Below are 26,786 nucleotides of genomic sequence, written 5' to 3' on the forward strand. Positions count from 1 at the left end.
GCTGTGCATGAGCAAAGTATTAAAAGGATACATTTTTAGGCAAAATCAAATATATTTTAAAATACCTGATTTTTTTTGCTATCAGTTTTTTTATTATTTTTATTCTAGCTTTATTATTTTAATTGTGGAGGTATGAGAGGATAAGAAACTTGGGATATTAGCATAGCTTTCAGAATATCCCCATTTAGTTTCAACTACACATCATTCCTTACAACTTGTCCTAAACTCTTGCAAGCTTTAGGGTTTGTGTTGTGTTTTGTTTTTGTTTTTTTCTAACCTGGACTTTTGTTTGTAAAATGCTGTTAAAGACTGGCCATTTGTGAGAGCAGACTCTGTCACTCTTTTTTTTTTTTTTTTTTTTTTTCAAACTAGTTTTTCCACCACTAATGGGATTATGCCAAAACCACTCTTAATCTTTCCAGACGCAGCAATGACATCTGTAGTACAGTCAAATGAAGTGCAGTTGAACTACTTTTGACCTTCGCTGTGAATATATAACATTCCAAAAATTGTTTTTATAACAATTTTTTTCTTCAGAGTGAAGACTGCCACGATTATTATTGCTTGAAATGCCTGTGCATTAGATCTTTTTACATAGTGTAAATGTGCACGTCCTTGTGTGACCTGGAAGAGGATTATCCGAAATAATGAGGTAATATGGAGAGAGAATAAATAATTGAAAATAGCACTTTGCATTACCAATGATACCGAGTTGCCCATCTGCTTCTGTAGGTGAAAAACCCCTCTCTGAAGATGTATATTGGTGAACTTAACGTTTTTTAAATGCCTTTCAGTTATAACTGTTCTAAAAACGTATAGCTGGGTGTATTTGGTTTACATTTTCTAGTTTTTGGTTTAATTTTTAGTTGAGATCTGTGAACAAGAAGTTACTGAAATAGACAACAGCAAGTGTTTTAATTTGGATAGGTACATTTCAATAACAAATCCAAAACAAAGACTATGGTTAAATTGTAAAAATAACAAAAAGTAATCTTGTAACACAAAAAACGTGTGGCAGGTGATTCTGTCAGGGTAGCAAACGATTTTTCTTTGCTAGAGGTACCAAGTGAAGCAGACAGAAGTGCGCTGCGGACAGGCCCTGGGATGTCTGGAACAGAAGACCCATTTCAATCCTGAGAGAGCTGGGACGCTGCTTTACCAGTGCTGGAGCTGGTGGGATTTGATGCCGAGGTAAAGAAAACCCCTTCCCTAGCTGGGGACAGAGAAAATGATTCGGACTAGTAAAATAAGGCAGGCGGGCTGTTCTGCCTAAACCACCCGGCTTCCTGACTTTTCTGAAGGGTCATTCTCGTTTCTCCCAGGAATCCTGCTGCCAGGTCCCCGCAACAGGGCTGCTGGCGTGTCCTGCCCGATGGGGTCTGAGGGTTTCCCCTCCGAGGAACAGCGGGCTGACTCCGGGCGGGCTGCCGGGTGGAGCAGGTGATGTATTCCAGGGAACGTGGTCTTCTGGGGGGTACAGCACTTCTGAAAAGGATGTGGCACAGAGTTCACCCTGTGCAAATAAATACTGCAGGTGCCTTTTGTTCTGGCTTGGGTGGCCTTGTTTTCAGAAAACTCAGATTTTTGCAGGATGGAAGGTCTTTCCTTCTGAGCCTACCTTGTTTGAGCTTTTAACAAAGAGCGTTAGTGCTGGGAGGAATATTTCTGACATACTGTTCCATGTGGACTGAATTTGTCTGATTTTAATATGTAGTTTTAATCTTAAAGCAGCACCTAGTAAAATTCCATGTATGCGTAGAGAATTGACAAATGGCTTGGCAAGTGTGATGATGATACTGATATTAAAAACTTGTTAGTGAAAGAAGAAATACATTCACATCACAGACACTTCTGCATATCTCACTTAAGTTGGTTTTGGGAGGGGAAGTCGAGCCATTCTTAATTTTAGCAGATCAAGTCGCTGTTAATGTTTATTCAGACTATCTTTTGGTTTAATTTTCTGTCCTAAATCATCTTCATAAACAGCTTTATATTTTCTCCCTGAGGTTGCTGTATATGTGTATATATATATGTGCGTGTGTGTATATGTAGTCTAAATAACTTTAAATGGTAGGTAGAAAATACGAAGTACTTCATCAAATAGGGCACAGGGTTTCTTCCGTAGTCGAGAAATCAGAAGTGAAAAGACTCGGGAAGGAGGAAACAGAGAGCACAGAGGGTAAAGATAAAAAGAGGTAGCCAGCCTTTAAAAAAAAAATCTGATAGAGTGCAAATGCACTTAGTTGTTGAAAGAGAAAAATAAGAAACAAAAAAAACTAACTTTTTTTTTTCCCCCTGGACTTTTCCTGGGAAGGGGTGCATCTGCCGGCGTGTCAGCCACCCCTCCGAACTGCCCCTCCTCAAAACACACTTCTTGCTGCTTCACGCTGACGTTGCTGGGTTTGACTGGAAATCTGTAGCTGGCAAAAAAGAATTGATCTGTTGTTTCCACGGCTCCCTCTAGGCAGCAGTAGTAATCCACGTACCCTTTCAGGAATTCTTTTCGGTACAAACTGAAACCGGCATTGTGCGTGCAGCACAAACAGCCTTCGGAGCAGGTGGACGCGCAGACAGTGCCTCAGAGTCCGCAGTGAGCAGGTTTTTGTGAAAACCCGTGTTCCTGCTTGCATTTGGTTTGTTGCAGCCTTGCCTTCAAACAAGAGCGCTGTCATTTTCCTTTGCTTTGCAAAGAGAAGCCGCTGCCATGTCGGCTGGAACTGGGCGTGGGTTTGGCTGTCCCACCAGTTACCAGTCGCGGTGTTTGCAACAGGAGGGCTCTTGGCAGCAAAATTAGAAAGTATCGCAGTATAGATGCAAGTAACAATTCCAATCGCTTTGTAATGACCGTTTAGTGAGCTCTTAGATATGTGTTGTGAATGAAGTTGGTGTTCACAACAGATTTCATTCCTTAAAAGAGAGGAAAAAATGAGAACCCGGAGGAGACTCCTCATCACAGCTGTGTAGTGAATAGCTGAGAACCAGAATGAGTGTGCTCCTCCTCCTCTAATTAACGAAGCTCTATGACCTGCAGCTGAATTGCACAGATGTGCCGTAAGGATACTATTTCAGATGACCACACATGCGGGGCTTGGCACTGCATATAATCAGGACAGCACAGAAAACTCCTACCTAAAACGTAGGGTAAGATTCAAGTTGATTCATATTAATCCTGCAGAAGTTCAGCTCCTGGAAGTTCAGGGTGGCCCCAGTGAGGTCCCAAGTCCTGTGCTGTAGTTGATGAGACTTTCCCATGTTGTGGAATAGTTACTCAGTATTTTTGAGGTGGAAAATAAGGACAGGCGGTTACAAAAATCAGAAATTTCCACAGATGGGTGTCCTGCCTGATCCGAGTACCTGGCAATTTCAGGTGCTGTGGCAATTCATAATGTGTGTGCATGGGGAGGCAGGTGTGGGATGGGGATAGGAAGTTAGGACCGGTGGGTTCTGCTGGTGACACACTCTGCCTGTTGACCTCACAGAGCCTCCGTTTGCTCCCTTCCACATCGTGATTTCTAGTCACACAGAAATCAGTCGGGTCAGATGGAAATGACTAAACAGATTAAAAGTGTTTCAGCTTTATGCAGATATATTATTGAGCCGGTGTGAATTCAAGGTTGACGATGCTGTCAGAATCTCTCGGCGTGCGTCACTAAGACCTCTTAACCATCTTCTGTTCCAGGGCATGATGATGGCCCTTCAGCACCTTGTGCCTTAGCCCACAAAGCTTCCATCAAGGTGCAGTATAATGTCATATGTTTTTGGATTCCCTACCAAGGAGGAGGAGAGTGCATAACAGAAAGGCATGATACCCAACTGATTTTGTGCCTCACTCTGTCCAATTTTAACTGCGACCCAGAAACCATTTGATTACTGAGTGGTTTTAGAGTGAGGATGCCTGGCGTCTGTTAGGAAAACAATACAGATTATGCTGCTATTACTCATCAGCCTACACAGACAGCCTGGAAAAGAGGGCTTGCTTCATTTTAACACAGAAGTGTAGGAGGTCTGCTCAAATCAAACTTCACTTTTGAAACCTTTTTTTTTTGGGGTACAGATTTTCCAAAGACTGTGCTGTGAGCATTAATATTTAAATTACCCAGCAAGAAAGGAAATGAAATTGTATTTCATTTATGTTAATAAACCAAAATGCTATGGTAGTGATTTGCAATTTACCTTTTATTACTTATGCTGTTTTCAGCTTCCAGGATAGCATAGCTTTGCTTTGACTATAGCTGACCTGTTGTGGATGGTGTCATCTAAAACAGCTGCCTGCTCAGTCAAAACCCCACATCTCTCTATAGGTGGAGAGAGGGGAAACTAGCAGAGGTTCAGCTATAGCCACTTTAAATTGCTCGGGGAAAGTTCCACATCCTCATAACTAAGCCTCCAGCTAAACTTTACAGCTACAGTGTCTGAGAACGAAGAAATCTTTCATAGTCTATGTATTACCACCAACTTATGCAAATAGAATTACAGATGTTTACATAGAGAAAACAGTGGCATTCTCTGCCACCCTGAAACAGGATTTTCTGTTCTCCAGTGTGAAATCTCAGAGCTATTGAGAGCCCTGTGGGATGGCAGCACTGGCTCTTCCCATTTCTGTGCAGGGTTTGCAGAGGAGGCTGCTAGCCTCTGCCCTTTCACTTGAGCTGCGAGGTCAAATCAGTTGAGGTAGTGCTGTGAACAGGGGTATGCTCTTCTTCACTCAGCTGGATTTTTTTCTTTTATTTTTATCTACCTGGGCTTGGCGGTCAGGCCTATGGAAGGCAGATGCAGTTGAAGCTGTCTTTGCAGTCTGAATAGGGGAGCTGCTCAAACACAAGGGAAGCGGCTGCCCTGGAACGGACCAGAATCCATCTGTGCCAGAGCCCTGACTGTGATAGCTGCTCACCAGGTGTGGCGACGCGAAGCGTAATGGGATAGGCAAGCACGTATGAGACACTCCCCATCTGCCATACATTTGCAGTTCAGAAGCATCCCAAGACAGACAGTTTTTGTGGTTTTAGTATCTTTCCACAGATGTCTCTTCCATGAATCCTCAGTGTCTCCATAAACCCATGTAAACTTTATTACCCGCAGCAGCTTTTGGCGAGAACTCGGCTGCTCCTGCCTGCTCATGACTATCGAGCTTTGTCATCTTTCTTCTAGTCCAAGGGGTCCTGCTTTACTCATTCCTTAGCTGTAACTCCGAGCCTTTCACTCTCCTTGCTGCCCTACTCTGAAACCTTTCTAGTCCTCTAATATTGTTTTTCTGTTGCGGCTAAGAGCTACGTTATTCGAGGTGCAGATTTATACAGTGATATAATAATTACTGATTTTAGGTTCTGTTCCTTTCCCAATAATATAATGTGATTTGCTTTTTTGTTCTCCAGGAGGCATAAGCTGGTATTGTCATGGACTTACTGTACCCCTAAGATCTTATTCCTGAATTGGGGTTGTCAGCCCAGAGTACATCACTTAAGATTTCAACTGACCTTTTTTTACTATGCGTATCACTTTGTTCATCTACACTGAATTCCTCTTGCCTGTCATTCAGTCTTAAGAAGTCTTCCTGTAGTTCTTCATAGGCATCTGTTTTTCCTATGGCTCTGACTCTCTTACTACTACAGCAAACTCTGTTATCTTACTGTTCACTCCTTTTTCCAGGTACCTTATGCACATACTGAACGGCATAGGCCTTCTAGAAAGAACTATTTATTCCTTGTCACTTGTTGGCCTGTTGGATTTTCTTCTTGCCTGTAAGCTTAATTGGCCTAGCTGATGCCAGTGAACATCTACAACTGAGAAAAAGATTTCCTTGCACCGTAAACTTCACGTAGGAGGGCAGCACAGTTGCAGGCAGTAGCAAGGTGTGCAGTTACTGAAGTCAGCTGAGGTTTTGGGGACAGGGAGGGTATGTCAAGAGTTAACTTGATACTTCAGCTGTTTTCAGCAGTGGGAGTTGTCCCCCAAGTGTTTTTTTTCCAGGTAATGCAAGGATGCATGTAGCAAAGGTAACCACTTTTTTCCCCTCACTGATGAGTGATGATCTCAATAATGAGAGCTACTGAACATAAAGTTTGGCAGCATAAATGTTGACAAATAATGGGACAAAGGACATTTGCTCGGAGGGAAGACCTAGTGAGAGGGAAGGATCTTCTGTCACGTTGCATATGGGCAGATTGATTTAGTTAGTTTGAGAATTTCTGCAGTAGAGTCTCTCTACTACATGAACTTCTTACTGTGTAAGTGCTTTCTCATGGAATCCTTAGTCATCCTTAGTCACTGTGGCTGCCACATAGCCACTGGGTTTAGTAAAGAGAACAGAAAAGATCAGATTCCAGATTTAGTCTTTTGAAGAGGACCTCACAGCTGTTAGGTGATTCTTCTGATGATCTTGGATGTATTTAATGATGGTTTTGGAACCCCAGAGCTCAACAGCACTTCTTCGGTTCCTTTCCATCCCTGCCGTGCTGTCCAGGATGGCCACTTAGGGCATCCCTTTCCCAGTTAGTGGTGGCGAAAAAACTCAGAGCTCTGTCAAATTGTGTGTCATGTGGTCAGTCTTCTTGGCTGTAGGCCAGCCAAGGACAGCAGTGAAGCTGAATGCAAGAGAAACAGTATTAACTTCTTTTATAGGAAAAAATCTTTAAAAAACTTCAGAAAAAAACTTGCTGACCCTCTTACCGTTTCAAACAAAACGTTTTATTCCAATGCTTGCCATTCTTTCCAAAGTAATCTAGAGACGATACCTACTGAACGCCAGAAATAACACATCTTGCTGAGACAGATTTAAAATAGCAAGTATTACATAAGGCTGGATGCAAAACCAAAAAGAGCAGAAATGGAAGAGGATATCTATAGGATACAAACATTTACAAGAAAAAGTCTGGCAAATAAATTATTTAAAGTCTATTGCCTGGATCTTTCCAATAGCTTTTAAAATATTTTTTACCAAGTTAAATACAAGAAGAAATATGCAAGACATAAACCAGAAATATAAAACTTTGTTCATAAAGGTAATATCACAGAATTTTGTTTAATAGACAAAAAAAAAAAATGCAACGATGTGAGATAAAAAAGTTCAATGGTGGGTAAATATATCCGTCATCCATTAGTAACAGCAAACAGCTGTATTAATTCAAAAGCATACTGCAGTCAGTCCAACGTATTGCAGCTTTCTCATGTCCTAGTAGTTTCATGGAACAAATAGTGTGGTTTGTTTTAAAGTGAAAAAGAGGTTTAAAATAAGTGATCCATATTACTTTTAAAAGCAGTTTTAAAATAACCTTTGATTTCGCCTTTTCTCTCTGAAAAAGAGTACGATTCAAGCTTGGATTTTCTTTTCCACTGGTACGCTACTATCTATGAAGTCTGTAACATAAATGTCTGTTAGAACTTGATTGTCTTAGCTGCTGCTGAGATACTAAATGAAGGCACTCAGGAAACTTTTTCTCCCTTTAATGATTATTCCAGTGTCAGGAGGGTGACAGAACCCAGGGGTGGGATGTTACGCATCTCAGCATAACATGTTTTGTAGGGGGGACTCAGGCACAGCCAGAGCATTCCGAATACAGCCATTTCAGGAGTAGGAAATTTTATGGGTCTGCACATGTAAGAAGCTACCTTTACATTTCTGATTAACGTTGGGTGAGTCTAGATCACAGAAGAGGAGGTCATCAATTATTACTTGTGTGGTTTTCGGCAGTTAGGTTTCAGAGTTTGCTGAGAATCAACCGAAAATGGAAGCATGCCCCTCCCCAAAAGAAGCAGCTAAATTAGTCAATAATGCAACATTGTAGATTTGTAATGGCATCAACAATGATGGGATCTTTTATTTTTTATGAGAGTTGCTGCCCCTTGTTTCCGCTCACTGAAGCGGCCATTTGTTTATAATCAGGAATATGGAATTAAATAATTGGGTTTGAATTGGAGAATGTACATGACCTTTGCAGTCAGGGAATTTCTAGCTGTAGTAGCTAACAGTTTGGAGGGCTCTACCATTGTGTTTTTCTGGATACTGGTAACCTGCAGTATAAAAGATGTGACTGTTGTCTGTTCAATTTATAGTTCCTCAAAGGCTATAATTCCATGAAAACCAGTATAGGTATTACAAAATGAACTTTAGCATACCTACCTGATGGCAAGGATTCACCCCATGTTCTCTGTTCTCTTGGTAAGCCTTCCTTACCCCCAAACAGATGAGCAAAATGATCAATTGCAGTCTTGGTCGTGGTCCTACAGAGCTAGTCTCTACAGCTGGAGAACGGGTCTGATCCCGCTGTCAAACCCAGGCACTCTGGCCCCACAGGTGCTGCCCAGCCAGGCGGTGCAGCCCAGCTCCGGCCCCGGGTCCCGGTGCCTGCGGGAGGTGCAGAGCACCAGGCGTTTGTCTGTGGTGTCTGGATGAAGCGAGCACAGCCAGGCTCAGGCTCGGTCTGGCCCCGTCTAGCAGCAGGTGTGGCAGAAGGATGCTGTAGTGCATCACCGGAGCGAAAAGCTGTGGGTTGTTTCTTGTATCTGAGCTTGGATTTTGTTAAGCGCAGAGCAGGGAGTATGTGTCTAAGCCACAGATAAAGCTGACGGTGTGGTTTATGGAGTCGTACTGCGGACGGTACCGATGTCAGAATACGGCTCTCGCTACGCGATGGAGGGATGTTCTTAAAACACGTTGGAGCCTTCAGTTCTGTAACCGAAGGGCATGAAGTACCCTGAAGGCACGAGCCACCCCCTTTGTCCAAGTGTAGATTTGAGGCAGCTCAACGTAGCAGGCACTGAAAGGGAGGTCATTCTACCCTGCGAGAGGGGTGAGGGGGGATAGCAGCAGTGGTGAGAAGGCAGCAGGTACGGCGTGTTCAAAGTAAAAAAATGTACTCAGAGTGAACTGTGCTGGTGTCAGGTAAAGAATGGATAATAGGGAGAAAATTTTAGTACTATCTCAGGTATCAGCTGGCAAAAAAATACAAACGTCCTTAACTTGACCGGGTAGGCTGGTCTTCAAAACAAATTCAAACTAGTCCATCTCCTAAGCAGGTTTATCAAAAAGTGAGAGTGGTAGTGAGGGGATTTTTGCAGCACACAAACGCCCTGAAAAAAACAGGTAAAAGTTTCTTATCTGTAACCTTATCAACAGCTGCAAGGTCAAGGGCATCTGCCTTTTGCTGCTCTAAAGGCGATACGGAGAGGCCTCTTTTTCCACCTCACCTAACTAAACCAAGAACCGCAAACAACAGACTAGCTGTGTTTAGGTCGGGATAGCAGAAGGAATCTGTTCCATTTTAGGGCCTGGTAGAAGTTTTTTGCCATTAGAAAACCAGTTGAACCTTTTGACAGGTTCATTTGGCAGCTGGCATTTGAGAACTTCAGCCTTTCATTTTATTTTTTTTTAAATCTTGTTGTAATTACAAAAAAAATGTTCTTTTTTTAGTTATACAGGTACCCCCAAGTTTTACGCTTGGTCTCCTCCATCCTTAAACTTTTTAGGTGAGGGTGTATGTCATATTTGCTGAGTTTATATATGTTAGTTTTCCTATTTAGATAGAGTGTTTGCATCTACTTCCAGCATTGCCATCAGAACGGTATCTTCTGACCTGCGCTGCTAAGAGTGTGAGTGAGGCAAGAGGTTCGAATGAGTGACTTGTCTAAAAAAGACCACTCTGAAGGTACTTCCAGACATCGCAAAGGGTAGGCTAGGGAAGAAGGCTATGGCGAGTGTTATCTTCTGACTTGACTCACTATATGCACAACCAGCTCTTGGGCAGACTGTGGCTGCGATACTTTGGGGCGTTATAGCTCAGTTTGCTTGCATTCTTCCATGAGAATTTGGTTCTGCGTTGTCACAGCAGGAAGGTAATCGTTGACTGGGTCTTGAATGCTGGTGAGAATCTGTCCTATCCCTCGGCTGATTCTCTGCCCGTAAGAGCCACTGCTGGTTTTGGCTGAGATTGTCTGACCTCTGTAGACTTGAGCCTGGTGCTCGCATATACCGAACTTGCTTAGCAGGATGAACACATCCCTTCGGAAAGCTTTGGTGAAAATAGCATAAAGAAAGGGGTTGGCACAAGAATTGAGGGGGTAGAAGAGTACCAGCAGGATCTTGGAATTGGTGACAGTTATCAGTGGTTTGTTCATGATGGCAGATAGAGCGTGGAAAGAGATGGGAGCCATGCACAGAAAGTCGGTGAAAATCAACACAGCCATCCGCTTGGCAATCTTGGTGTCTTTGTCCCCTGACTTGTACTGAGGGTTTCGCACTGTTACGTAGATTTTTACGTAGCAGGCACAAATGATGACAAAAGCAATAATGTTACATATTAAAACGAAGACAACGTAGGCTTCAGCCACGGGTGTTTCAGTGTCCATGGGCAAGCAGATGCTGACTTTGCTATAGCTGCTGACACCAACCAGTGGCAAAAGGGCAAGAAGAAAGCAGGAGAGCCACCCCCCCAGCATGATCACCAAGGCGTGCCGGAGGCGAATCTTTCGATCGGGGCGCATGGCGAAAGTGATGGCGTACCAGCGCTCCAGGGTGATGACAGTCAGGGTGTAGATGGAAAGCTCGCTAGCAAAGACGGTGAAAAAGCCAGCTGTGTTGCAGCCAGGCCCGGTCTGCCACTCGATAGCGTGGTTGTAGTACTCCGACCTGGTGTAAAGATCCACTGAAGCGATCAGGAGGAGGTACAACCCCATGCAAAAATCGGCAAAGGCTAAGTTACACATCAGAAAGCGTGGCACGGTCAGTTTGTAATGGCTGGTGAGAAGGATGAAAAGGACAAAAATGTTACCTAAGATGGCCAGCAGGTTCACGAACCACACCACAATCCTCAGAAACTGGTATCCCATTATATCCTCACAGGGATTAAACTCGTCAGGCTCTGGAGTGCATATTACATCTTCGTTGCCTCCACAGAGAGGATAGTCATAATGACTGTCAAAGGTCTGGACGTCTTCTATCTGAGGGTTCTTGAGCTCTTGGCCAAACCCAAGATCGCCTTCGCCGTGCTCTTCCAAAAAAATGTAATAATGGGAATTGTCATGAAAATTTGTGAACTTGGTGTTTTTGTCATAGATGCTGTCGGTGTGGTCTGTGTATTCTTCTGCGTGATCTTTGTAAAATGGACCTCTGAGAGCTTTGACTGATCTCTTACGAAAGCTGTGGCTGCCACTCTGGTTACACATCAGGTACTCCAGGATTCTGAAAGAGAGAGGGGGAAATCACCACTGGCATTTACAGTGCGACTGGAGTGCAGCGAGTAAACGAAGGGAACACTTCAACAGCGAACCGCAGTGAATGAAAACAGCTAGAAAAATGTGCAGGGGTATCCTTCTGTTCATAGAACACAGAGCAAACGGTTCGCTTGAGCATCTCAGAGCTTTTTTTTAAACTATATTTTTCCTTTCTCTGTTGCTGTCAGCTGTCCCCAGTAGTAATTTGGCTAGTTCAGCATCCATAATCCCTTTTCCTTCTTGGGATCTACATTCTTACTAGGTAACAAGACTTTTATCTGCTGTTTATGTACCTCTTAAATAATGCACACAGTGTTAATTTCCTTTTCATTTTTCCTCACAAATAATTTTCTCCCAGAGCTTCCATCATTTTAATTTCTGATCTGTGCATTTTCTGTCGGTGCTTTACAGCTAACAAGCAGTATAGTGGTTGGGTCGCTGTACCTCATGGTGTGATTCACCTGTATTTGTAGTCAAAAATTGTTCGTATTTTTTACTAGGGAAAAAATTGCAATTTGTCATCGCATTTTTTGATCGCTGCAACCCACTGTCACATAACCTTTAGCACTTCTCATTTCCAGCTCCGTAGAATTTGAGGTTGCTAACAGTCTGAGATGGCATACAATTCCATCTGAGAAATTTCATCTCTACTAATGAACTTGCAAATACTTGTTTCTTTCAGTCATTAGACTGTGCTGGGTTTTTTCTGCACATTCTTCCTGTCCAGGATTTTAAATCTTTCCACTCCTCTGTTTTATTTCTGTCCTCACCTTTCCAGTCGTCGTAATTGTGAATGCTATTGCTTTGTGAGTTTATTATCGAATAATTCATATACTTAGCATAGCATATTTTCAATATACTGTGTGTATTGAAATATACAAATACTGCAATACTGAAGACGGGAGCTGTCTTTCTAAATCAGGGGCTGGCCTGGATAGGAATTCTCTAAACTTTATTAAACTTTGGAGAAATTTACAGTGGATTTGCATTCTGCGGTGCAATTCTGCTGCTAATCCCAGTAAGTCATCCCCCTTCCCTCTGGGACAGAAGATGAGTTGCTTTGTTGCATCAGAACATCTAGAAATGTTTTTTTTTTCTTTCCAAAAGCTATCCGCACCTGTTCTGATGGAAGGCTGGAAATCCTGCTGAAACTGAATTTGAAATAATCTGTCTGCAAGGTTATTACAGAGTCATTTATTCTGAGCTTTTCAGTTAGAAAACATACAAGACATGAGGTTATAACCCCTCCAAAATGTCTTTTTCCAGGCTTTCCTACACCACGGTCTGTGTTATGGCACGTTAGCCTTTTCTTTTTTTTTCCCTTTAATTCTGGGCTCAACTAAAGGAGCAGCAGTTGCAAAAGGTCCTACAAATTATTACATGAAAATGTCTGTCTTCTGTCAGTTTGAAACTGCAAATCTCTGTTTCAAAGGATGTCCTCTATACCTAGGAAAAATGGCCACAGAAGTGCCAATAGATGTAATTTTAGATTAATACTGTAACATTGTCTTCACTTACATACTTCAAAATTGAATGGAAGTTAGTGAAACTCACCCGCTGGCTTTTTTCCAGCTCTTGAAAGCACAGCAGTGACTTGGGTATGATAGGTCAGCACGCATTAGCTGAAGAAATATCTTTACAGCTGGTAATTTCTTTAAAGTCCATGTATTTTTGGCCATTAGTTCTTTAAGGCTTTCCAGTCCTTTGGCTGGAAGGTTAGCGACGGCTGTCCTGGAGACATCCCTAGGTAAAGGAAGAAAAAGAGAAACATCAGGATATCTGTCCACTGGCTGGATCAGGTTATTTTTCAGATTCTCACAGTAATTTAGGAGTTTCCTACAGTTCTACGGCAAAAATAAAATCCAGAGGAGGTCGGGATTTCATACTGCCTTGCTAGGATCTGATACCATTCAAATCCAAGTAGGATATGAATTCTGCCTGTGATTTTCCCTGTGTTTTAAAGTTTGTCTTTAATGGCTCATAGTGCAGAATATGGGTGGTAAAGAAGTAGCAGGACTTTTAACATTACACCTTTAAAGCCAACCAGATACAAATGCATGCGCAAAACCAAAGTTTTAAAAAGTCTTTAAATAAATCACATCTTCCATTGGAAGAGAGCTATTTTCCTTTAGACCTTTACAGACTCCTTTTAACCTGTTGGGATACTTCAGTAGAAAGGATTGTAATTACTAAAACAACGTTCTTCATAAACTGAAATGAAAATCTTCCGTTCCATCCTGAAATTCTTAGAAAACTCAGAATTATGTTTGCCGCATTCGGTTTCTGTGGTGCTGAGTCCAGCTCAGCAGATGCCTTGCGCCGTTGGGGCAGGTGCTTCCTTCCGAACTGCCGGGGGAATGTCAGCTGGTCTTGCCGCTGCTTCGCACTCGTTTTTTGCTCTGTCCCAAAACCTCTCCTACCAACACTTGAAGTCAAGATGTTTTCTCAGAATTAAGAGTCTGTAAAGAAGTAAACCTGTAAAAAAAGGTTCTAGTGTAGGAACGTTGTTTGAGTGCTTTCATCATGAACACCCTAATAATAAATAATTCTGCTTTTTTCTATGCATTATTTTCTGAGTGCTGTTCTTATTCCTCTTAGAAGTCTCACCCACCGGCTGGTTTCTTGCACCTGAAAGATTACTGCTAATTTTATGCTTTAAACAAACTCCTTCTAAAACACTTGGGTTTGCTCTGCCTTTTTTTTTTTTTTTCTTCTTTCTTTTGATTTGCTTGTATTTTTAAATTGAGTTAGAAATTGTTTCCCCTTTCTGTAGGAGGGTTTTTTTACTTCTAATAGCTTCCTTGCTATCGTACATATTTGAATATGTCACAAGTAGTTGACTTAAACCACATAAACTTCTTTTTTGTTCTTCTGGAGTCCTTTTTGATAGGTAGTGTGTGTTTCTACCAAGCCCCTGAATTGGCTCTTAGAAGAGACTGAATGTTGCCTGCTATCACTTTATCCTTTGAAGAGTCACAGAATGGTTGAGCTTCCAGATCATCCAGTTTGACCTCACTGCTCTGCATAGTGTCACCCGGAGCAGGTTGCTCCGAGCTGTGTCCTGTTGACTTCCCGGTATCTCCAAGGTTGGAGACTCCACAGCCTCTCTAGGCAACATGTTCCAACAGTCGACCACCCTCACAGTACAGAAGTTTTTTCTTTTGTTGAATTGGACTTTCCTGTATTTCAGTTTGTGCCTTTTGCCTCTTCTCCTGTCACTGGACACCTGAGGAGACCCTGGCTCCATCTTCCCAGTTCCCTGTCCCCATCCCTGCCCATCAAGTATTTATACACGTTGCGAAGGTTCCTTTGACTCTTCTCCAGACTAAAATTTCCAACTCTCTCAGCCGATTCTGCTATGACAGGTGCTCCAGTCCCTTAATCAGTGGCCTTCTCCTTTTTTTTTTTTTCCCCACCAGTTTCCTCATTGTATAGAGCTCTCCTTCTGAAGCAAAACATCTTGGTAAACTAGATCTTGGACTAGATCTTACCAAGACAAGGCTGGCCTTTCAGCAACCCCCATGGGTCTCCATCAAGTCCTCATGGTGGTGGCAGCTACCTGCAGGAAGGGAAGATGGTTAAATGCTGTGTGAAAGGCTTTGTGGAAGGGCAGTGACACCTCGCAAATTGTTGGGAGTTCTTTGAAGGTGTTCTGGCACAAACATGTGGAGAAAGATGATCCTGTTTGTAGAATGAATTGGGATTTCTGAAGAGCCTTGACAAAACGAGATATCAAGGGCTGTTGAGGTAGTTAATCCGTTATGTGACGAGGAGGATGGCTTTTCTGGATTAATGAAAAAAACATAAAAGAGTGGGGGAAAAGCCTGGGGAGAGGTGATAAGTTTCATGCTAGAGGAGGACTGGAAAATGAACCGGTATCTGAACATACCCCACCGTGGCGGCAGAGGCTAGGCTAGCACTGCTACTACTGAAATACTCAGGGTAAGAGAATGACAGTAGCTGCAACAAAGTGTGTCTCTGACACAAAATAATATACGAGGTAGTGAAAGCTAACGCTGATTGTCTAAAGAAGCAGAATGATCCTGCAATTCTAAGTGACTGCGCGGTAAAATAAGTGACGTGATTCAATACGGGTGATTGTAAAGCGTATTTAGGAATAAGGCGTCTTAACTGTATGTGGATGACAGTGGGGTTTAATTTACTTGGCACGCTGGGAAGATCTTGGAGTCATCTCTGCAAATGTCAGGTCAGTGCTACTTAATAATGTTGAGGGGAAATAGAATGGTAAGATTTTTTAGGAAAGAAATGGAAAAGAGAACAGAAAAACTTCGCTTTGTCAATCTAATATGACTGCGTCTGAAATGGTCTATGCAGTTCTATAAATCCTCTATGCAGTTTATAATAAGAGCACAGAAAGCTGCAGCAAGGATGATTACAAGTATCAGGTTGTTCATATATAAAGTGATAAGGAGTAGATAAGGATTTCTCTCTTGGGAAAGCCTAGGACTGGAAGCAGCGGTACACTACCGGTGCCGTGCATGTCGTAAAGCAGGTGACGGGGAATGATTATTCTTATGAGAGGGGGTTTGGGGCACGTAAGAATGTGAGGCAAGAGACTTAAAAATGAGAAAAGGTGTGTTTAGGATTTGTGCATCAGTGCTGGTCCCCGGGGTGCTGCGGTGCCTGTTGAGCAGGGTGACACAGCGCCAGGGGCTGCTCTGCCCCTCCCCCCTCCCCACCGGCGAGCAGGCTGGGGGGCACCAGGAGCTGGGAGGGGGCACAGCCGGGACAGCCGCCCCCGCTGAGCCCAGGGGTGTCCCACACTATGACACTGCGCTCAGCAATAAAAGCTGGATGGAAGTTTGCAGGAGCTCCTGTTGCTCAGGGGCTGGCTGGGCATCACTCGGTTGAAGGTAAACAATTTTTTTCTTGCATCACTTGTTCTTCTTGGGTTTGTTTTGTGTCCCTCCCTGCCCCCCCACCTTGTTGTTTTTATTTTCTGTCCTTTTTTCATTATTGAACTGTCTTCATCTCCACCCATGAGTTTTCTCCCTTTCAGCCTTCCAGTTCTCTCCCCCATCCCACTGGGCACGAGGTGAGCAAGCAGCTGCGTGGAGCTGAGCTGCAGCCAGGGTTAAACCACGACACCTTCCTAAGATCTTTAGCTCAGGACTAGCAAATCAAAGGATCATGGTGTGAAATACTCCGACTTTTTTAATCACTACAGACTTTCTGTTGTTTCCCTGCCATTTTATGCCTTCTGCCTTTGAGAAGCAGTATCTGTCTTTGTAGTGCCGCTATAGTACCACATCCCTCTTTAAATATAAATGCTGGCAGGACGGTTGTTAGCCACGGAGGTGTCCCATTCTAATGGGAGGTGGATAACTGCTTGTTTAGACTGCAGGTGTATAACACATCCTGAGACTGAGAATCAATAGCAGCAGGGCTAGCACGGTAATTATAGAAGATTAGAAAAATTTCAAGTTATTTGACAAAATCAAGACATACCTGACTTAAAAATGGAGTGAGAAGGAAATTCTTTACAGTTACGTATGCGCACCCTCGGAATTAAACAGTAGCCCCTGAAACAAGAGGTTACACGTAGCTCAAACACCTCAGAGCTACCCCTTGCAGGGTGAGCTCGCTGGCAACGTTAGTAGAGCAAATTAGTAGGCAAAAAAAATATGATACCCCACAGCCCTTTGCAGTGTGTCATTACTTGACCTGTGTAGCATAACAACACTGCTGCTTTGAATACCCACTGTAACTCTAAGAGTCAAAATCTGTGCTGCTGCCTGCTCTCACCTCCCTTAGACTTAAAATCCAAGTCTTCTGTCTTCTGCCATCCCTAGGAAGGAGCTTTTCAACCCATCGCGCCACCTGTAGCCTTCAGAGGGAAGATGTGCAGTGAGCCCTACGAGACCCCAGGCGTAACAGGAGGCTGCACCGTGTTTTGGGGCCATGCATTTATTGTGACAAAGTAGTATCATCATGGAAACACGGTGCCCAGGTAAAGTTACATCAACTGTAACTTTTTTCTGTAGTGTTCTTTCTGGCCAGGAAAAAAATGAGAAAGGGCTTCTCTGGTGCCACGTGCAATATTAAGAAAAAGGCTTTGTTAGCCAAATACTAATAAAAAAGGCTTGCTCAGCACCGACACAGCTTCTGTCGTGGCTCTCCAGCAAGGACCACCTTAGTGCAGGGGTGGGTGGCCCGAGCCCTGCTCAAAGCAGAAGCAGGGAAGTGAAGGTGACCCCACTACCAGGGAGGAAAAGGAGCAACAGCCACCACAAAGGCTCCCTGAGCAGGAGGTTTAACAGCCCCTCGGTGAGTTTTTTCAGGTTTCCCTCCTGATCTCTTGCCTTCTGCTTCCAGAACAGTCTTTTTCACTCTGCCTAGATGGCTGGTTCTCCTCCTGATCATGGACCCAGGGCCTTGGCTGTGCTTTTCTTATCTAGAACATACAACTTTTAAGACATGGTCAGAAAACACTGCCTTTCACTGCAGTCTCAGGATCTGGCCCCTCATGGCACAACTGAAGTTTATCCTCCAGGTGATTTAGTGATAAGAAGATAAAACATTTTTTTATCTTAGTCCTCATTATCTTAGGCTCATTAGTCCTTGACAGCATCTTGAGGGACAAGTGCAGGGTGTTACTGCCTTTACTTATTCTCATTAACACCTGCATCCCGAGGACTTTGCAACCGCAAGTGAAGAGGACTGGACTGCCTTCCTCCCTCTGGAGACCCTCTGGAGAGAAGAAGGGGGTGGGATTGCCCACGGCTGGCAGCCAGAGCTGCCAGGCTTCAGGCAAGAAGGTTGTGTCATGACATTATCCCTACTGACCTATGCAGTCCTGCAGCAGGTTTTTGCGGAGGGAAGGGGACCGAAAGCAGTGAGTGAAGGGGAGGAAGAGCTGGCCTGCGTGTCCTTGTGTGGGTGGCTGTGCTGCTGCTTCCCATCTCCATCTTTCTGGTGATGCTTCAGGTGCCACTGGAAAAATCGAGGATGACTTCAGAAAATGGACAAAATGTCACCCCAGTGTGACAGGAGTGGTTTGGCATGATTTTCTGTTGGAATAACTGATTATTATGGGCTGCTGCTCGCTCCACTGCCAATTTTTCAAGGTTTCTGCTTCAGAAGTGTGACTGCAGGAATGGTCTGTGCTTCTCTCTCCCCTCCAGCCGGTGAAGGGAAAACCTGATACTCCCCAGAACTGGTCTCAGACCCTGCTCCCAAGAACTCTGCTAATAACTCCAGTGGACCTTATGGAGGAGCAATGTGACCCTGAGAGGTGGGTCCTCAGCCAGATCTTCCTTTTCACCCCACCAGACAAAGTCATTTAGCTGCCTGAAGCAGAAGACAGGCTGCTGTTCACACCCAGGCTCTGAAATGCATCTGACTTGGGATGCAGGGGGACAGAGAGGACCAGGGACTTGCCGGTGACCTCGCCATCAAAGGTCTGCTGCAGCTTTGCACGGCAGGGACACAACTCTTCTTCGCATCAAGTGGGTAAAACCAACTCGGCTTCTGCTGTAGATTGTTGTGTCACTGGTAGCCAGCCTGGTTTGCTGGAGTTGGAAAGATTCCGGGAGAAAAATAGTGTCTTCTGCACCTTTTTGTTATTACAGCTAGCTGCTAGGATTCCTTCTGTGAACACTACACCGGTTTCCTGATAGAAGTTGGCTGTTTCCCAGGAGAGCAGAAAGTAAAACTGATTCTTACATGGAGTGAGCGTCTGGTTTTGCAGTGGAGGAGGGGATCCCGCTTTCAGCACTTCACCCCACCATTGGTCCTATGCGCTACATGATGTGCTACATGATTCGAGTGAGGGAGGATGATTCTTCTTGAAGGTCTTAAACTTCTTAAAGTTTTTTGTTTCATTCTGTATTGCGATTCCTAATTTTAGTGAACAGTTCTTTCAAGGACTGTAAAATCCAACTGGAAGGCGAATTAAATGAGAAAGAAGATAAGAGCACCAGAAATAACTTCATTCTGTCTAAAGTTATTCTTTCACCTCTGATTCAGTTTCTTTTGTGTGTGTGCTACTAGAGTCCTTAGTTTGTGCTACAATTGTAGAGTCGTAAGGCAGACTGCAGTACAAAATTTTTCAGAAGAAAAACTGGTAGGAACAGGATTTCTAATGCAAGATGCAAGCATTTCTTAAATTTATTCCCTAAAGCACAGATTTGTTGCTGATACTCTTTTTGTAAACATGCCATTTCCTGCTCTGCTGCTAATAACGGTTGGAAATAAAGTGCAACCTGAACCAGTATGATTTCTAAAGTTTTCGGTACTTCATTTTCTCCTTTCTACTTACAGTAGAGTTGGTCCACTGTACACTCCCAGAAATGCATCATCGTTGATAACTTCCAGGTACTTGTTCTTGTGCAGGTAGCTGCAGAAGCAAACAGAACACAGTGATCTGGCAATAGTTATGCATAGGCTAAAGAAGATCTTCAGTTTACCTGCCTAAATAGCTTCACAAAAGCAGTATTGTATAAGCGCCATCCCATCCCAACAACATATTGAACCATAATCCGTTACTTCATTTTCTCTGTACCCAAGAAACAAAATACAGGCTTACCATTTTGAAAATAAATTAAATTCCTGAACAAACAGATTAGCAAAATAAATTATCTTTGCTCCATATCCTTTTTCTCTCTCTGTCATACACATAGAGACACATGCATACACACTGTATCTGCAGGTAAATATGTGTGAGGATGAGGTGAAATAGATTGGTTGGGCTTCATCAGACTTAGGTTATGGGGATTTACATGATACTTCCAGGAACACATCATGAACAAACGTGAAAATAATTCCCTCCTTGTTCTGAGCTTGATAAATTTTGAATGCTTTAAAATCTCCATAGCCAAGTGGAGGCTCCCATGTACATGTCAACAGTTAAGAATGAGGTTTTGTTCTAAGAAGAGCAAGAGAGGGAGAAGGATGATAAATCTGAAGGAAAAAATAACATAAAACTTAATGTAAAAAAAAAATTAAGAATCTAAAGTCTTGTGAAAACAGTTTCCTGAGTAGCCAACACTTTCCTGAAATACAGAATGCTGCAAATTTCTCCTGTCATTACATGATCGATGTAAGCAAGGACCAATATTAATTCCCATCACTCTGCAAACTGACTAAGAAAGTGGGGATTCAGGAAGCCGGGAATGTACAGAGTTGAGTTAAAGGTGCATGATTAAAGCCAGGCAAAGCGAGACTACTACTGAGTGCTCAAAAAATGAACATAACCCAAGTGGAACAATCAATGTTAAATTCAGTTCTGTGTTTTTAGAGTTAAAAGTGACTGACCTAGAATTAATCTTGATTTTTTAAAATTATTATTATCATTATATTTTAGCTGGATTCCTGTTTACCGTGGTCCAAAACTGTCATTTGGGAAACTTATAAATACACGGATTATTATTGCAGGTAATTCAGTCAAGTTCCAAATTGCTTTACAGAGGCTACGCATTTCTGTCTGAGACTTTTGTTCTCAGTGGGCTGATAGAATTTATGTTTTTTGTAGAAAGACTTGGGAGAAATAATTGACTACAATATTTCTACAGTTGCAGGTGTACTGAGAAAGCATAAATTAAAAAATCTTGCTGGAGCAGCAGAAGCACAGGCATCCTGCTCTTCTGCCAGTCACAGACATACGGCACCGAGCATATTTTACATCATTCTGCAAAGAGCACATATACACAGAATGTGATGAAACAGAAGAATAAGCATTAATTTTATGCATAGGGTGCCAGCTGGTGTGTATTAGTTTGGTATATTTGAAATAGATTAAAAATGTGGTTTTGGAAGAATTGTCCAGCTATAAACTACTTCCCAAAACACACCAGGCACATTAATTTCCTTGACGAGGTGGTTCCTCCTGGGCAGGAGGGAGGAGGGCTGCAGGTACAAGCAGCTACATCTCCTGAACACACAGGCAGGGATGTGCTGAATTAGCTGAGTTATGAAAAAAGGCTAAAGATTAAGTTGCAATACATACATACATATATATGTGCATGTGTATACTACATACACACGGATACTACTGCTAATTCTTGCCCTAAGCCAGCAATTAAACCCTAGGTGGTGTTTTTACTGAGTTCAGTCACTTCTGTCACACTGTTTACAAGAGAAACAGCTTGCAGGCATCAAACCTAGTCATGCTTTTTAACTTAATTTAGATGGAAATTGAAGCCTTGTGACTCATTTTCCAAATATAGTAGTCCCTGGGGGAGGGTGGAGGGATATCTACTTCCTGGCCAGATGCCAAGTGCCCCGTGGCTGAGGGGCCCTACCTAAGACAAAACAGTCAAAGCGTTTTGTTTCTGTCCTAGGATGAGAAAGGACCTCAGAGAGAAGTTTGAACCACAGCAGCAAAGGGGATGGTACAGCTGCAGGACTGAGCTTCGGGCCAGAAATGCAGCATAACCCGTTAAGGAGGGAACACGGAAAATTGCCAAGGAAAGTTGTCGAGGGGAACGTATGATCCCATTGATGAGATGATGGCAGAGTGATCAACACTGTAAAGGCCCTGAAGGACCATGGTGCCTAGGCAGAAGAGACTCATAGCACCTGTGACTATCCTATTTATAAATTTTATCCATTTTCTATACAGTAGAAAAGGTAAAGTCTAATGGCTCCAGTAGCAAAACACAGATAAAAGCATGAGGCTGCTGTCCAGGAGCATCAAAAGGGTCCACAGCCTGCAACATCACCGGTAGCTCAGGGCCAGCAGAAGCAGGAACAAGAGCTTGTAGCGACATAGGTATGACCACAGTGGGTGACCCAGACCCAACAACTGCAAGTGTCAGGATTGCTGGACATTTCACCAACAAGGGCACATGGCTGGTGGAGGTCTTGTCATGCAAGAACGAAGAAAAAGAAGATGATTGCAGATGATGACCATAAAGCATTGCTCAAGAGAAGACGACGTGGTCCTCGGTCCAGCTAAAGGACGGAAACTTTGCAAGGGCCGCAGACTGCCTTAGGGAGGTCATGTTTCACAGGACAGATGAAGGCAGAGAAAATTCCAAATGACGAGATCAGCAGCAAAAGTGAGAAATAGAAGACCAACAATATTGCCCAAGTGAAGCCAGGTGACGTTGCTCAGAATTTCAACAAAATTATCTTAAAAATAGAAACTTCATGACATTTCAGTTGGCACAGAAATGATAAGATGCCCAGATCAGACTTATGAAAGAAATTAAATGAAATGAAAGGAGAAAGAATCTGATACTACTAATGCAGGCAGTAATACCTCAAGCAGAGGGGGATGTTTGGTACTATAACTATTACAAATATGTTAAAGCCAGCTTGTGATGTAGTTACGAAGGCAAAAAAAAATACAACAGCAAGGTTGTCACCACACATTTCAGAGGGTGTCCGTGCAATTGCTGTGAGCTGTGCCCATCATGCCAGTTGGTGGCAAAAATGCAAAGGTCAAACCTTTGCCAGTTTTAAGTTCTGGAAGAAAACCACCATTTGAGATGGTGGCTGTGGAGATAATGGAATTGATCCAGAAAAGTGCAGAAGGCCGCTATTTTATCTCTGGGCTGGAAGAGTCTTTCAAATTCAGATAGCTGAACTGGGGTTAGCTGTAAAAATAATAAAGCCGGAGCAGTTATTTCTTGCTGTGGGGGGAAAAAAAATAACAAGTAAAGATTCTAATCCTGCCCCAGTTGAAGTCATTGGCAAATTTCCCATAACATTCACTGGATATAAGCTTATATTGATCACCATAGTGAGAAATGAAAAGTAAATGCACTTTGGCTGGGTTACACAACACAAAGTCTTAGGGAGCCGGGCCAGGGTGACACTTCTGGACTGTTATTCATTGGACATCACCCATGCCCAAAGCCTTGTTTCTTACTGAGGAAAATAGCTTAATGCATCCTCTCAGCTCTTGTTATTTGAAATAACCTCTCTTTCTTTAGAAATATATGGCATCCTAATATCACCTGACATTTGTGTTTTCTGAGAACTGACTTTCACACTCTGTAAATGACAACCTAGTCGCTTCTGTTGTGAGCTTTTGCTTCAGTTTGCAAATTTCCTTGTGATTTTGTCTGCAAAACTAATACAAAAATTAAAACCAGAGCAAGAGATAAGAATTAATTCCAGATTTCAACACCTAGGCTGTAGTTTTGAAGGACAGAAACACCTGCCTGACCTAATAAAACCTGTCTGCTTTAGTAACTAGACATTGTTATACAACCAGGTAGTCGCTTGTCCAATTTTAAAATATTTTCCCCTGATATTTGAGCACTATAGTGAGTGATAAAACTGAAATATAATAGTTTACATATGCAATAAAAATCTTCTAACTTCTGAGTAGAAACAGCCAGCTAGAGGCTTTTGGGAAGTTAATAACAATGCGTTACCAAGGAGGGGCTGCAGGGGTGGCTGCCAGTTTTCACATAGATGAGTCAGGCCCATCAGAATGCACAATTTCCTGATGCTAATTGATTTCAGTTGTTTAAGCCCTTTTATTTTGATAGGTACCTCTTTTAAATGGAAAGAAGACTTCAGTAAATAAAAATTTGAAAAATCTTATGTACGGCCAATATAGCTCCTTCTGAGAGTGTCCTTAATCCTGTTGCTGCTGATAGTGGAATGACAGAGGATGTCATTTAAATGCACTGCAGTAAAGAAAAGCACAACACGTGTTGGAAGTCTTAGAAATCCCACGGGTGAAGTGGAATATCTATCCCCAGTGGGGACACTAGAATACTAGTAATTTTGTAAAGCTGGTGGAAGGTAGGCATGAATACCACCGTGCAAAGTATGCGGGGAATCTGGGATATTAAATGCTGGATCAGGAGTAGGATACACTGATGGTTTCATAGTGCTAGAAGTAAAAGGCGGCTTGCTTTTTTTGGCTTGCCTTCCCCCCCCCCCCCCCATCAAATCAGATCAGCGATCTTAACTATGCCAGTGACTAAAACAGAATCTATGGACTCAAGACTGGGGGGTAAGTGGGAAAAATACTGCACTAAGTCACACCCCAGCAGAAAACAACCTGACTGCAGTCTGCTGAGCAGGATCTTCTGAGGTCACAGAACAGCAACAGGGCCCTTCAGCTGCTGTGTAACACCAGACAGTGTCATGTCAGGGCATGGCAGAGAGCGAGTATTCAGACGTTATCAGCGCATGCTTCATAAAGCAACAGATTAGAGAATCTGCATGAGGAAAAGCAACTTTTGATCTGAGCTTGTGGCACACGTTTTAAAATGTGACGGTCTAAAGTCTGTTTAAAAGAGCAACCACCAGCTACTGATATTCAGCAACTCTGTAGGACCAAATAAGCCAAAGGGTACACTACAGCTATAGTCTCCAAATACATATAGATGAGAAAACTTCCTTAAAAATAAACAAAAGTATCAAAGCTAAATTATTGAGAGCATTCTGGGAGCTCTTTAGGGACACCATTTTGGAGATGCAGAGCAAACGTGAAAAGCATGTGATGGCAAAAGAAGAACAAAATCCTGAATACTTAAAATATTCAAAATCTTCAACTGAGATGAAAAACTGAAAGATGCTAAAAGGCCTGAAGATATTTTTACCAAAAGTATATTTTCTTCTGGGGGTAAAGAATACGAATGAAAACTGCTGACCAGCTACTTCAGCTAACAAACACATAGTTTCACATACCTTTCTTTTTTCAGTGTAAAAGTTCTGTATTTCTCTTCTTCCGTAGCCCACGGTCACTCGTGCCATCCCCCATACTGTAGCTGGATACACCTTTCTCGGTGTTTTTTTTAAACTGGATTATTTCACTGATCAGGTTTTACTGCAGTCCCACAACCAATTTTATCAGCACAGGGAGCGATGGACTGAGAATGAACAGCCAGATGAGGGCAAACGGGAGGTTTGGCAAAATTTTCTTCCAAAGGATCGCTTAGTGAAAACCCAAGTTAGTTACGTTACTGAAGCTCCTGGTTGGAATACCTCACTGGCTTATGGAATCACGTACTATTTCATAGTATCTGCTTGCTTGCTTTCAGCTTCTGATTTTAAAATAAGGCAGCAGAGCTTAACAAGCAAGGAGAAAAATAATGTTGGCCACACATTTCAGTATCACCGCTATAGTGTTAAACGGGCGCTGGACATGTACTGTTAATATATCTATGCATCCTGTTGGATTAGGAAATGAAGGTTATAGAAAGGGATAACAGCCAAAAGAGATGCAGTGGTAAATGAGCAGTATTAAGGATTCATCATATGGCTTTTCTACACCACTGTTTATCTTGACTGAGCTAAGCCAAGCATTATAAGTGATCCCTGAGAGCGTATACCAAAGTAAATATATTCTTGTGGAGTTTATTTTTGAAATTAGATTTTGAGATTGCACACTTGCCATTTCAGTGATTTAGACAGCTCTGTAAAAGCTCAGCACAAATATATTTTGCCATTCACTGGAATATGTTTTTTGAAAAAAATCTTCTTCCCTCACCAGTTTCCTTACAGAAATAAACATTGGTGCAGGAGCACCATTTTGAGAAGTCTGCAGGAGTGATGCAGTTCATGGACCTTAGTCATGTGTTATAACGAGGGATTCAAGTTTTAGATGAATGCTGTTCAGTAAAAGCATCATTCGGCCCTTCATTCCTGGTTCTTTACTTCCCTGCCTTTACAAAACACGTCCAGCGATACCGTGGTTTGCTATTAAACCCAGATCCTTGTTGGATGAGAAGATTTATTAGGTAGTGCCATTATTCAGTATGATAATGGAAACCATTTGTGCATGGTTCCACACCTGTATCTGCATTGACTGTTTTCACCTCCTTGAATTACACCGGGTTTTTTAACACTGCAGAGTGGTAGAAAAGCACACTGCATGGTGGAACGTGGCCTCCGAGATTCCCAAAGCATCTTCTGATTTATGGATGGAAGATGGAGTCTTTGGATGATTTGTCGAAAACTAATTACTATTTTTGGTTGTTTTCCTTTTTTTTTACTTGTTTTCCTCCTTGAGGGCACCATTCAAAGTCCATTAAAATGTCTTTCCTTCACTCTTTTGCTCTTAGTTTCTTTTTGCTCCTAGTTTCATCAAGTCCAAAGGACCTTGGATCAGACCTGGAGGAAAACAGGTCCTTCCTTCACTGTACAGTGGTAGATAAATTGGAATTCAAATTAGAAATGTCAGAATACAGAAAACGCAGTATTTGCCTTCTGCATTAACGTAATACTGCTGCTAGAAACAACAAATCTCCAAGCTTGCACTTAGCAAAATTACACCTTATCTTGGCATATGGTAACCGACCTACTTCAGAAAATTAGTTTAGAAATTTCAGTGTCATTTTATCAAACAGATAAAGGCTTTACCACAGATGTTCAGCTTCCTAGTTTGCCTTTTAAATCTGAAGTAGTCCTTTGCTCCAAGTAAATGTCATATGATTTAATTAGGAGAAAACTGTTTGTTGTAATAAACCATTTTTACTGCTAGTAGATAAAGCCCCGCAAGTAAGCTTGGGTTTAGGTCTTTTGGGTTTGTTTTTTTATTTTATTTGCTTAACTAGTGCCTCATAGTCAGTCTCTGGGAAGATTCACTTAGAATCATAGGATACCTCAGGTTGGAAGGGACCCACAAGGATCATCGAGTCGAGCCCCCTGGT

At 42.6% G+C, this 26,786-nt stretch overlaps 1 protein-coding gene and 1 long non-coding RNA gene across 3 annotated transcripts in view; one reads left to right on the forward strand and one right to left on the reverse strand.

Moving 5' to 3' along the window:
- The first annotated feature begins 1,228 nt into the window (after positions 1 to 1,228).
- Positions 1,229 to 26,370, forward strand: LOC114010668 (uncharacterized). 2 transcript variants are annotated; one of them, XR_008745051.1, is made up of 5 exons: positions 1,229 to 1,440; positions 17,019 to 17,176; positions 18,351 to 18,674; positions 18,798 to 20,601; positions 21,507 to 26,370. It is a non-coding gene; the product is annotated as an uncharacterized LOC114010668 (long non-coding RNA). The 2 variants fall into 2 exon arrangements; XR_008745052.1 differs by lacking the exon at positions 1,229 to 1,440 and having other exon boundaries at positions 12,942 to 17,176.
- Positions 1,455 to 26,786, reverse strand: part of TSHR (thyroid stimulating hormone receptor) — a 68,119-nt gene continuing 42,787 nt past the window's right edge. The window contains exons 8-10 of the mRNA XM_005232052.3: positions 19,487 to 19,564; positions 12,760 to 12,948; positions 1,455 to 11,173 (exon numbers count right to left, since the gene is read on the reverse strand). Coding sequence (XP_005232109.1) covers positions 9,766 to 11,173; positions 12,760 to 12,948; positions 19,487 to 19,564 — 1,675 coding nt within the window. The 3' untranslated portion in view covers positions 1,455 to 9,765. The remainder of the gene's footprint in view (positions 11,174 to 12,759; positions 12,949 to 19,486; positions 19,565 to 26,786) is intronic.

Source organism: Falco peregrinus, chromosome 1 (assembly GCF_023634155.1).
Source record: "Falco peregrinus isolate bFalPer1 chromosome 1, bFalPer1.pri, whole genome shotgun sequence".
In the NCBI taxonomy this organism is placed as follows: Eukaryota; Metazoa; Chordata; class Aves; order Falconiformes; family Falconidae; genus Falco; species Falco peregrinus.